This window comes from Physeter macrocephalus, chromosome 8 (assembly GCF_002837175.3).
Source record: "Physeter macrocephalus isolate SW-GA chromosome 8, ASM283717v5, whole genome shotgun sequence".
Taxonomy (NCBI): Eukaryota; Metazoa; Chordata; class Mammalia; order Artiodactyla; family Physeteridae; genus Physeter; species Physeter macrocephalus.
Genome location: NC_041221.1, coordinates 93,089,643 through 93,103,195, shown reverse-complemented (window position 1 = coordinate 93,103,195; position 13,553 = coordinate 93,089,643). Strand labels below are relative to the sequence as shown.

General features: G+C 36.2%; 1 protein-coding gene across 15 annotated transcripts in view; it reads left to right on the top strand.

Moving 5' to 3' along the window:
• The window catches only part of ARB2A (ARB2 cotranscriptional regulator A), a 447,123-nt gene that overhangs the window by 282,001 nt on the left and 151,569 nt on the right, over nt 1–13,553 (top strand). Inside the window, exon 12 of one of the 15 annotated variants that reach the window (XM_055086679.1) lies at nt 222–2,300. The exons of the other annotated variants lie outside the window; for them this stretch is intronic. Within the exon in view, the coding sequence (XP_054942654.1) occupies nt 222–235 (14 nt within the window). The 3' untranslated portion in view covers nt 236–2,300. Of the gene's footprint in view, nt 1–221; nt 2,301–13,553 lie in introns of those variants that run through there. 15 annotated transcript variants of the gene reach the window in all.

Below are 13,553 nucleotides of genomic sequence, written 5' to 3'. Positions count from 1 at the left end.
GAGCCTGCGCGTCCGGAGCCTGTGCTCCGCAACGGGAGAGGCCACAACAGTGAGAGGCCCACGTACCGCAAAAAAAAAAAAAAAGAAAAAAAAAAAAAAAGTCATTCCACCATTCTATCAAGCCTACTGCTTAAGGATAATGGGAACATGGTAATACCAGTGAATGCTGGCAGATCTCAGGCTTTCTTGTCCTCTTGCTTGCTCCCTCTGATGGAAGCCAGCTGCCATGTTGTGAGCTGCTCATGCAGAGGCCTATGTGGCAAGGAATCGGTGTCTCTGGCTGAGAGCCAGTGAGGATCTGAAGCCTGCCAACAGCCACGAGAGTGACCCTGGAAAAGGATCCCCTCCCAGTTGAGCCTTGAGATGACTGCAACCTCAGCCAGCACCTTGACTGTGGCCTTGTGAGAGGCCCTGAGCCAGTCATCCAGCTAAGCCACACTCAGATCCAGGACCCTCAGATGCTGGGACTGATAAATGTGTTTTGTTTTAAGCTGTGAATTTTGGAGACGACTTGTTCCACAGCAGTAGATAATTAATACAACAGGCTTACTTCAACTCTGGTGGTCGCTCAAACCTAAGCAGAAAGAAACCTTAACTTTTTTTGAGACTAAAGCTTTGTAAGGTTCATCTTTTCTCTGATACCTTAGGGTTTAAGAGCAACTCTTTCAAAAAAAAGGCACTAAAAAGCTCTTTGAAGACAATTTATTTCTACCCTTTCTCTTCCACTACCTCATTAGATTTTGTGGTACAGTTTACCAAAGATAAGATACTGTTTCTTCTTTATCACACTCATTTGATCTTATACTAAGTTGTCAGCTCTTCTCTGAGCTTATACTTAAGCTTATACTATTCAGCTTTTCTCTGACCAAATTTTTCATAGAACAGAACTTGCTACTTTCTTTAACCTTCTATTTCCTGTGGGTGTTTATTCCAGCAAATTTGGCTTAAATCAGAAGGAGATTTCATGTACAGTCCACAGCATACACAGTTGTCCCCCACTTTATGAAAGCTTACTTTATGCCACTTCACTTTTATGAAAGACCTACATTAGTACCTGTTTCCATTAACAGAAGGAAATCCAAAGAGGATTTTTGCTTTTAGGAAGAAAGGCGAAAGCAAAAATAGCATTCAGCATTTGTTTTCAGGGAGCCATTATAGAGGCAGCAAGTACCCTGAGCTGCAAGAGTGACACCACTAAGCTCCTTTCTGGGAACTACACTCTGCATCTCAACATCAAGTTGCCATAGCTTAACTGTGCATGTAAACATCTGTGCCTTATCTCGATTTATTTTGGGCATCCACTAGCAAGAGTGCCCTAACGTAGTTGCTTCTTCACTCTACATCAGTTTGGCTTACGAAAGGTTTCACAGGAGTTTCTCTACTTTCAGATAGTAGGGGAAACCTGCATCCATTTATTCCTCAAATATTTATTGAGCAATTATTATGTTCCAGGTACTGTTCTGGAAGCTGGGGACATAGCAGTGAACAATAGCTTATAATGACTTTTTTTTCCAAAAAACACCTGTTTCCTGGCCCTCTGCCAGTGGGTAGTTTGCTCCTTTTGAATCTGGCATCAACACTAGGTTGCATCAATTGAGAGAACAGTTAGAGCCAGTACCCCTAGCATTTTCCATACCTACTTATAAAAATTGAACAGGTTTTCAATCAAAATCAGCGATTTCCCTCAGAGTCCTAAAAAAATGTTGAACATTTTTTATGACATGATCAACATTATTATGACATGATAAAAATGGAATTTTAAAGAAGATTAATTTAGTAAATGAATAAAAAACAGGAGCAAGAAGCCGGAGGCAGTAGACTCAGCAGGATGTGACAGTAAAGCCAGTGTATGTGGTTGATGGTGTGAATTGGAGTGGTGGCAGTGGGAACAGAGAGGCTAGGAGAGCTGTAACACATATGACTTGGGAAGAATCTACACTCCTTGATGATAAATAGATTGAATGTGGAAGCTAAGGGGAGGGAGAAGACAATGATAAGCTCCAATGAAAAGTAACTGGGATAATGAAAATGTTATTACCAGAAGTACAGGGGAACTGGAGGGGGAAATCAATTATGGGCAAGAAATGATGAAATTAGGGGCTTCCCTGGTGGCGCAGTGGTTGAGAGTCCGCCTGCCGATGCAGGGGACACGGGTTCGTGCCCCAGTCCGGGAAGATCCCACGTGCCGCAGAGCGGCTTGGCCCGTGAGCCATGGCCACTGAGCCTGCACATCCAGAGCCTGTGCTCCGCAACGGGAGAGGCCACAACACTGAGAGGCCCGTGTACAACAAAAAAAAAAAAAAAAAAAAAAAAAAGAAATGATGAAATTGTTTTATGACCTACTTAATTGAGATAATGATAGTTGAGATCATGGCAGGAAATTCAAGTAGAAATGGCAAATGTTGTTTAAGTACCTTTGAAAGACTTGAAATTCTCTGATTAATAATCCTGTTACTATAATTTAAACTGTTAAGATTGTTTGAAATTTTTGATGTGTACTGACCACACGTTAGTAATAGATGTCCAGACTATCCGTTCAATTTAGTGAAGCCTTTTTTTTTTTTCCAGATTTCTAAATTATGAAGTTTTTTTTCTTGTTATAATTTGCTTTTTATCTTTTGACTAGACGTTTCATGGTCAAAGCAATGAAATTACCTGTAAAAATACATACTCATTTAATATTGTATTTTTTCCTTTATTACTAAATATGTTTCCCTTTACCCCAAAAATAGATCTAATGCTCATAAAAGCATTTTATGAATGTTGTTTACCTATGCATATATATTTTAAAAGCAGGTATAATAAAATTTTTAAATTGTTCTTAAAATACACTGATAATTATTTTCAGTACAGTCACATTGTTTTTATTTTTCTTTCGAAAGCAAATGTAATACTTGACAACTCCACACTTAAGAATTGTCAGCATTGTATCTTATATTGTACTTAAAATGAAGTCTGACTTTTCAGTTATTATAACATATAGTGAATGGTGGATATTTGAGGGATCTTGAATACGTGCCAAGTGACTGGTTCCCCCACTTCTTTATTTTAATAGTATTTCGTACTAGTGAAAATCAGCACATTGAAAACATGTTATTCAGAGAAACATATAATAGGTTAATAGGATATATGTTTATTGTATAGCCCACATTTTGGTTGTTTATGTTTGTTATAAAATGGCAACAGCAAATATCTGCCTCACTTATAGAAATGTTATGAAATGTTACAAGGACAATTTTTTAGTATCTGGAGGGATATTTTAAGTTCATCAAGAGGAAGGCACTGTGAAAATGTAATGTGGCACTATATATTTTCATTAGTCATTTTAGAATTTAAAACTGTCATTTATTTTAAAATGATTACTGATTATTTTAATCCTGTAGAAATGGAAAAAGCATTTGCAGAAATATTTTCCCTTCCATTTTCTTGTCTCCAATTCTATTTTTAAACAACAAATAACTTAGTTATTCATGTTTTCCTATGTTCTCTGTGACATTGGTAAGGGTCACAAAACCATAGTCACAGAAAGACAGAAAATATAATGGAGAAATCAAAAGGAAGACTAATAGTCAAAAGAAAAATGTTCAGTAGGACATAGAAATCAGGAGACAAAGCTGAAAGAAACTAGGGTAGCAGTAAAGATGAAATTAGAAATGATCTTATATGGTGTGTTGCTTCCCCAAAATAGCAAATATAATTTTTAACTGTGTATGAGCAGACATTCTTCTGGGTGAAAGGAAAGCAAAATATAAATGTTTGAAAGCAGGCGAGGTTATAGAGCACTGATATCTTCTGACTTCTTACAAGTCTGGACACAGCTTGCTTCGGCTGGCCTATGACTGACAGTCCACTCTTTGCCAGGTGGGTTCTAACTGGGCCTGGGTGTGGGTAAGTACCGCTGCTCAGGCCCACATACTTTCAGCCCCCTCCGAATGTGCTCCCTCCCTGCCTGTCTGGGTATATGCTTTCAGTCTGCATGCATTCATTCAACAAGAATTCAGTGTGGGGGCTTCCCTGGTGGCGCAGTGGTTGAGAGTCTGCCTGCCAATGCAGGGGACACAGGTTTGTGCCCCGGTCTGGGAAGATCCCACATTCCACGGAGCGGCTGGGCCCGTGAGCCATGGCCGCTGAGCCTGCGCGTCCGGAGCCTGTGCTCCGCAACGGGAGAGTCCACAACAGTGAGAGGCCCGTGTACTGCAATAAATAAATAAATAAATAAATAAATAAATAAATAAATAAATAAATAAATAAATAAATAAATAAATAAATAAATAAATAAATAAATAAATAAATAAATAAATAAATAAATAAATAAATAAATAAATAAATAAATAAATAAATAAATAAATAAATAAATAAATAAATAAATAAATAAATAAATAAAAATTTTAAAAAAGAATTCAGTGTGTACCAGACATTGCTGCAGGTGCCAGGGACATAGCAGTGAATGACAGCAGATAATGGTCCCAACGTGGAGCTTACATTCTAGTAGATGATACAGACAGTAATAAACAAGGTAAGTAAGCAGAGTATATATGTAGTATGTTAGATAGTGGTCATTGGTAGGAGGAATAGAAAACAAGAAGAAAGGACCTGAAGTGTGTGTATGTGGAGGGGAGGATTCGAATTTTTAGGAAGGTGGCCAGGGAAGGCCTCTCTGAGAAGATGACACTTGTAGGACATTCCTTCTAGTCCTGATCTTCTACCGTTTCCCACTGGTAAAGACAGTACATATTTGCTTATCTGACTTTAGAGATCCTTTTAGAGATCCTTTTCCTAGACTTCAGGGTATCTACTTAGGTCTGAAATCTTCGCCCTTATGTCCTCCCTGCAGTCTCTTGTTCTGGGTTCTTGAAAACCTGACCTTCTCATTGGATCCACTTTTACCAGTCCTCTAAGGTTTATGGTAACCGTAAAGCATAGTTACCAGAAAATTATTAAAGTTATTCCACTCTTCCTTAAGCAACACGTACAGAAAAGTATGACATTTGTATGGCACTCTGGACATAAGCAACCTTGACATAAGAGAAGGTTGCTTATGTCCAGAGTTGAATGGACAGAGCCCCTCCTGGCTGACCTGAAGGGTGAGAGGATCAGTATTTTCACATACCTTTGACCCTTTTGTACCAGGCACACAGGATGGAAAGCTCTTTCCACCTACCATTAAGGAAATACCTGAACCTAGATTCATTAAAACTATGCGGTCTAGATGTCTGATTCCTGTCAATATATTCCCTCCCCAAACTTGTATCCATCTCATTTCTTCTTGCCTTTGTCATGGCTTGAGATAGCTTTTTCTTTTTTATTTCAGCTTACTTAGAATACTTGATGTAAATCTGTGTAAAATTTAGAAAATTAACAGTATAAATGGTTAAAAAAAAGAAGAAGAAAAGAAAAAGGGGAAGAAAAGAACCAAGGTAGATATCTTAGGAGATAAGAATTAAACTTGAAAACTTACTGTATTTAGATGATCCTGTCTTATTCTGGATATAGAAGGGGGCCATTAATTGAACCCTAATTTTTCTTTACTTAAATAATCCAGACTGACTGTTTACACTGACTAAAATTACTGAATATTTGCTAAATATTCACTTCACTTTATTGCTGAAAACATATCTTGAGGAGATGACACTAAGGAGTTATATCTTTTCTTTATTAGTGAATAATCACTTCCTTCTAAAGATACCAATGAAAAATCAACGGTAATTGCTTCTAGAATGTGGTATCATTCAGAATGTGTAGACAAGTTGAGTTGTCTAGTATGTTTTTAGACATAGCTCAAATTAATTAGGTAATTGAAAATCTATACTTTGCCTTGTAAACAGACTTTAAAATTCAAGACATATTAGCATATATAATACTGTACCACTTTTGACTACATGTACTGCTCAAGAATTCTAGCACTCCTCTCTCTTCCATTCAAAGGGTATACATTCTAATTCTTTAAGTGGTATTTTCGTTAACTAAATAGCACTTTTCAGGCAGTTTTTGTTCATTACTGTAGCTGTTATTCATAGGTTAGTTCCCCTATTCATTGTTCTGTGCTACCTTATAATTATTAGTTAATATTAGGGATGAGTGTTCTGAAAGTTGACCACTAGAAATTCTTGTGTTTTCAGCGAATTATTCATTGTAATTAGCTGGAATCAGGCACTTTGGGGAAATAACTGATCAGATACTCATTTAAAATAATCCAACCATACAAATGATATTTATGTAGATCACCAATATTTGCCCTGATTATATTTATATACTTAATCAGGTCCAATATTATCCTGTGATTTTGACTTTTCCAGTTTTCCAGTAATCACAGTGAAAAGTAGTCTCACTCCAGAAATCTCACTTTAAAAAAAAATTAAAAATAGCCACCATGTTTTTTACAGCTTTCTGAACCAATTTGTGAAAAATTCGTCAAAGAATTTGGCAGTAAAGGTGGCAACTCTCCTTTTACTGAGCTAACTTTTCCCTTTATAGATAAAAAGTTTTTAATTATTTTGGAATGCTTTTGGATAAATAAGCAAATAATATGAATTTATATTTGTACTTGAAAATTGTTTAAGTTATGAGTTAATTTGTGAGAGATATTATTTTTACAGTCCCCATAGCAGTGTCTCATGGCTCTTAGTGCTATGTCCCTAGTTGTTAGAAAAGTAAGTCGGGACCAGTGATACCTAAGACAGAAATCTTCATTCTTTTTAAACAGATACTAAGTATTGATGTCCCCTCCCATGGCTGTCTGTGCTTCACTTGTCCTCTTTTTCTCCTTTCCTCTGTCAGCTGTCTGGGTCAGTGCTCTGGATGGCTCTCCCTGGGTCTGTATATTGCCCTCCGACTCTCCCTCTGTCATCTCATTTAGTCTCTATGTGAGGTTCTTTTCTTATAATTTTTGTCTTCTGTGTCTCCCTGGCTTCATTGTCCCCCACCTAGAGACTCTTTGTCCTGCAGCCTGTGGAATCACATCTCCCCCAGCCCACCACCCCTGCCTGCCCCTTCCTGACCTGTGTGGTTTGCCTGGGTTCACTGCCCTTCACTTCTCTCTGACCAGCCGTGTGGTATGTGCCTCCCATCTACATCCTCCCTGCCTGGTCTGTCTTGTCACAGAAAGACATCCAGTCACCAGCAATAAATCTGTCTGCTGGCAAAAATACCCCCAGAACATACCCCTTCAGAGAAACTACATTGCTTTCTAGTAGTGATTCAGAACTTCTAAACTAAATATTCTGTGTTACTGAAATGAAAATGCAAAGAGAACATTAGGCACCATAGATAGGTCAAGTATTTACCATTTGTAAAATCCTAAGATGTTCTAAGTTGATTATCAGCACTTTAAAGCAGGGGTATATTTTTAAAAGATTTTGTCTCATCATGGTTCTTAAAATATCGTCCTTCTTTAAAGGAAAATAGTTTTATTTAATGAAAAATATTTTAAAGAGAATTTGATCAATGACTTCAGCTTTTAGGTATTAACATTGGTTTAACTGATATATGATGTCTAAATATTCTTTGAGAACTGGTACTAGTATTTCCATTCATATTATCTCTATCATAATATCCCCTTCAACCATACATATTTCACCCCAAGTATTCAATATGTTATACCAATAAATAAAGAAATCATGTACCAGCTAGTTTATGCATGTTTTGAATAATCTCATGGTACAGGAGATTCAGTTATTTTACATAATTTCTTAATTTCTAAAGTATTATAGAAGTTACTTGTTTAAAATTTTGAGCAAATAAACATATATATCATTTTAAGCTTTGCATAGCAATGATCTTTATAAATGAGACTTTTGTAAGAGACCCTAAATTGAAATTTTCTAATAACCTTCTAAAATCAATATTGGCTTAGAGATTCTTTTGTTTTTAGCTAGTTTCAGACATTTTAAAAGAGCAAAGTGAATATTTTACTTTTAATTTCCTTTTAATAAATTGCCTTCAAAGAAATTGAGTCTTCTTTCCATTTTAATTTGTGTGGCAAAGTAGCCACACCTTTCCTGCTTAGTTTCCAGAAGGATAGTGATTAAATTTAAAATAAGACATTGTTAATTTAAGGCCACAGATACAAATGATTAAATATAACTAATACGTGGGAAAGCTATTTGTGGAACTAGATGATATGCAGGTTGAATTTTATAATAAAAAGTATAGTTTTCCATAACCATTGTAGTTTAGATTTTTATAGCACTTCTCTTTTGAAGGAATAATCCCTCAGCATTATTTGGTTTTGCTTTTCTTCAGAAATAATATCAAGCATATAAAATCAACACTGGCAGCAAAGCTTAAATTTTAGAAAATCCAAATTTAATTATTTTTACCAATTAATCAATTGTTGATTTAATTAATTTCCCCTAAAATTAGAGCCTAATCCCATGTCTTACTTCAAACTTGAGTTATTCTTGGTTCTCTTGGGGTAAGAAACTAACTGTAAATATTTATTCCTTAATTGTACAAAGATTTATTGAGTACTTAATATGTACTAGCCACTAGTTTAGACTCTAAAGATTGCTAGAGGGGCTTCCCTGGTGGCACAGTGGTTGAGAATCCGCCTGCCAATGCAGGGGACACGGGTTCGAGCCCTGGTCTGGGAAGATCCCACATGCCGCGGAGCAGCTAAGCCCGTGCGCCACAACTACTGAGCCTGTGCTCTAGAGCCTGCGAGCCACAACTACTGAGCCCGCAAGCCACAACTACTGAAGCCCGCGCGCCTAGAGCCCATGCTCCGCAACAAGAGAAGCCACCGCAATTAGAAGCCCGCACACCACAATGAAGAGTAGCCCCTGCTCTCCGCAACTAGAGAAAGCCCGCGCACAGCAACGAAGACCCAACGCAGCCAAAAATAAAATAAAATAAATAAATTAATTAATTAATTTAAAAGATTGCTAGATATCACTCTTGCCCCTCAAGGAACTCACAGTCTCCTAGGAAAAAAGTCTTTTGTCCATTGCAGAGATTCTCTTGGTTCCTAATCACAGGTTGATCATTGAAATAGGTGAGGTGAAGAGGAAGATTAAGGACTTACGAACTCCTTCAGGACCCAAATGTAACTCTTAGTTCACTAACAGCTTACTTTATTAAATGGTACCCCACTACTATCTAAGAGCTAGTGTCCACCTTCCTTCCCTACTATTATAAGACCCTGACTTTTTACTCTAGCTATATGTTTCAAATGAATGTGTTACTTGTCATTTCAAACTCTTTAATGGTATTAAGTCAGCATTTATGAAGAAGAGCTTTGGATTTAACATGACTGTGAGAAATTTGTATCCTCCCAAATGTGTGGAGAATTAATTCTATAATATGGCCAGACGAAGATCTACAATCATACTCTCTATAAAATGAGGATAATACTAGTACAGTCTTATTGGCTTATGGTCAGAATTAAGTGAAATAATCCATACGGGACTGTTAAAATACTACCTGGCATATGGTTACAACTCAATGAATACAGGTGGTCCTCGCTTTGCACCATTCTAATATACACAAATTTCAGTTACCATAGTTTAGTTAAATAACACCAAACCTCCCAAAACAAGGTTCAAAATTTCAGTTACCACAATATATTAACTATTAGTAATTGTATTAAGTACAACTCTCTATGTAAATAACAGATGCACATCATGATCAATGACCAATTATATCCCTTTTTTCAAAATCTGTCACTGACCAAACACTGCATATCTGTTATTCAGTTCATACACAGTAGCACTATCTGTATTTATAAAAATGGATGGTCAGAAGAGAGATCTGGCCAACAAAGATGAAAGTGAAGCAAACACATGAAATGCTGGAAGTGAAATTGGAAAGCACTGTGACGAAAAGATGAAGATGTCCCAGAGGAAGTGATACTGGCAAAAAAACACTTCACATCAAATGAACTCTCAGAGATATTTCATGACATTGGAAGATTGAAGGGTAAAATGTTGGAAGCTGATCCACACTTAGGAGTGTGAAAGTTAGCCAAGGCATAGAAAATATTTGCTTGAACTGTATCATAAGTTATATGACAAGAAAGCAAGCACTATTCAAACTACTCTTAATAAGTTTTTTACAAAGAAATAAAGCATCTTAATTCTCATTGTTTCTAATGTTTTAAAGATGAAGTGTAATGTACTAAATACAATTAGTCTTACTCTTTTTTTCATTCCCCGACCCTATTCATTTTTAGCTGACAGTAAGAAGACTTTTAATGTTTTGACCAAAAAAAAGGTCATGGAACAACCGTAGTTTTTTTTCATTGATTATTATGATCACTTTGCCTGGTTTCAGCTTGTATGGTCCTCTGTATAGTCCAAAGCAAGAACTTCCTATTATTATTATTAGAAATTACCATGCAAAGCAAGAACTTCCTATTATTATTATTAGAAATTTTTTTTACCCAACAATCAAGTACCATAGTTTTAGAGAAATTGTTCTTTGCTTTTCACTATTTGAGAATTAAAAACTTTCTGTCATTTCTCTCCTGCTTCTTTCTGTTTTCTAGATTATCTAAGTCCTGATTCTAGTTATGTCTCGTCATGAGTCTCAGAGCCTCCCAGTACATCTTCTGCAGAAGTACAGTCTTTAAACTCCTCAATTTTCCTATTCTTCAGCATTCTCCCTATTTCACTCTTCCAATTTACTTAAATTCCACACTGACCCTTTCCCTTTCACTATCCTTCCTGCTAGTGTCCTATTTTTCCATACTCTCCCTGAAAGCCTATCAGCTCTTTCACACATTGTCTTCCTTTCAAATGACCCCTGCCCTAGAACATATCCTTATGAGAAACTTCTATAAATTCATCAGTTTCTTCCTTGTGTTTCATCTACTTTTCTGTCAATCATAAAAGACAAGTGTCATTCTTGAATTTAAATTATTACAAGAAGTTCTACCACTCTATTTGGTTTACTTCAGTTCATAGTTTCTTAGAGAGATTCCAGGGACATTCACAGAGGCCCCAAACTTAATAATGGTAATGGCACCAAAATCAACTAATTTGGAATCTCCTTAACAAAAAATAATTCTCACAGCACCTAAAAGAATTGCATCCTATAAACAAAAATTCTGTTCTACTACTCATTTACTTCTCTGAGCCCATGTCACATCCTAAATTACTGGTTTCATTGCTCATAAGCTGTCATTTCTGTTAGGTGTATTTTACTGTGCAGTGTAATAGAAAATTTTTTCACTAAACAAGTTGTGTATCTCCTGCTTAAAAGTGTAAGCAGAGTACAAATTTGAATGCAGAAGACGGTGACTGTGCCCTGACTAGAGTACTCAATGTGAGAACATCCTTAAAGCTTTTCTTCTGTAACAAGGGCAAACTCAGCTAAAAAGTTTGTTTAAATCCTGCTTGGCATAACAAGAACCGTTCAACTTTATCTACTTGTGACTATCTTTGAATATACCTGACTCATCACCATAATGCCTTTCAACTCAGCCCTGCTCAACTCAACCGCTCTTCCTGCCTTATACAGATATTGTAAATCTTTAAGGCTTCTAGTGAAGGCGGTAAGGTTTTTATACTTAGTATTATTTTATGGCACAGGAAGTTCATAGGTCATGAATATCACAGCTCTACAAAATGAAATAGAAATGTTTTTCTCTCTATACTCTAAAGCTCTTTGTAGTCTGATTATGTGGGTTGTGTCATATTTGTGTCACGAGCTGTTATTTCTAAGCAGCAGTTATATCACAGCAGAGTCATTTTTTACAATAATAAAAAGAACAGCAACAAAATGAAGTAACAACAACAACAAAAAGTCCTTCATCATCTTAATCTGAAATTAAGAAAATCAAGGAAATTTTATGTTGGCAATATGCTACATTCTAGTTTTTCTCTACGTATTTTATAAGTAAAAGCATGTCATTATTCACAAATAGCTGTCCTGTCCTATCTCCTTTACAGAACAGTGCTATTTTATCTATTTGGTGAATTTATCTCTTAGAGAAATTATTCTTTCCAATGACTACATTGATGTGACTAACTCTTTTTCCATATTGTTACAACTTTAATGTTCTTACTGTATGTACCTTATCTACACTTACCAAGTTTTCTTAATGGCCTAACTTATCTTCAATGTCTCACTTTGTCTTTTTTTTTATTACTTTTTATGGGAGTATAGTTGCTTTACAATGTTGTGTTTCTACTGTACAGCAAAATGAATCAGTTATACAGACACACATAGCCCCTCTTTTTTGTATTTCCTTCCCACTTAGGTCATCACAGTGCATTAAGTAGAGTTCCCTGTGGTATACAGTATGTTCTCATTAGTTATCTGTTTTATACTTAGTAACAGTTATATATAGTATATATGTCTATATATATACATATATGTATAGTATATATGTCAATATATATATGTCAATCCCAATCAGCCAGTTCCTCCCACCCCACCACCTTTCCCTCTTGGTATCCATACATTTGTTCTCTATATCTGTGTCTCTATTTCTGCTTTGCAAATAAGATGATTATACCATTTTTCCAGAGTCCACATATATGCGTTAATATACGCTATTTGTTTTCCTCTTTCTGACTTACTTCACTCTGTATGACAGTCTCTAGGTCCATCCACGTCTCTACAAATGACCCAATTTCATTCCTTTTTATGGCTGAGTAATAATCCATTGTATATGTGTACCACATCTTCTTTATCCATTCCTCTGTTGATGGACATTTAGATTGCTTCCATGTCCTGGCTATTGTAAACAGTGCTGCCATGAACATTGAGGTGCGTGTATCTTTTTGAATTATGGTTTTCTCTGAGTATATGCCCAGTAGTGGGATTGTGGGTCATATGGTAATTCTATTTTTAGTTTTTTAAGGAACCTCCATACTGTTCTCCATAGTGGCTGTATCAATTTACATTTACATGCCCACCAACAGTGCAAGAGGGTGCCCTCTTCCCCACACCCTCTCCAGCATTTATTGTTTGTAGATTTTTTGATGATGGCCATTCTGACTGGTGTGAGGTGATACTTCATTGTAGTTTTGATTTGCATTTCTCTAATTATTAGTGATGTTGAGTATCCTTTCATGTATTTGTTGGCAATCTGTATATCTTCTTTGGAGAAATGTTTATTTAGGTCTTCTGCCCATTTTTGGATTGGGTTGTTTGTTTTTTTGATATTGAGCTGCATGAGCTGCTTGTATATTTTGGAGATTAATCCTTTGTCAGTTGCCTCATTTGCAAATATTTTCTCCCATTTGGAGGGTTGTCTTTTCATCTTTATGTTTTCCTTTGCTGTGCAAAAGCTTCATTAGGTCCTATTTGTTTATTTTTGTTTTTATTCCCTTTGTCTAGGAGGTGGGTCCAAAAGGATCTTGCTGTGATTTATGTCATAGAGTGTTCTGCCTATGTTTTCCTCTAAGAGTTTTATAGTGTCTGGCCTTACATTTAGGCCTTGAATCCATTTTGAATTATTTTTTGTGTATGGTATTAGGCAGTGTTCTAATTTCATTCCCTTACATGTAGCTGTCCAGTTTTCCCAGCACCACTTAATGCAGAGGCTGTCTTTTCTCCATTGTATATTCTTGCCTCCTTTATCAAAGATAAGGTGAACATATGTGCGT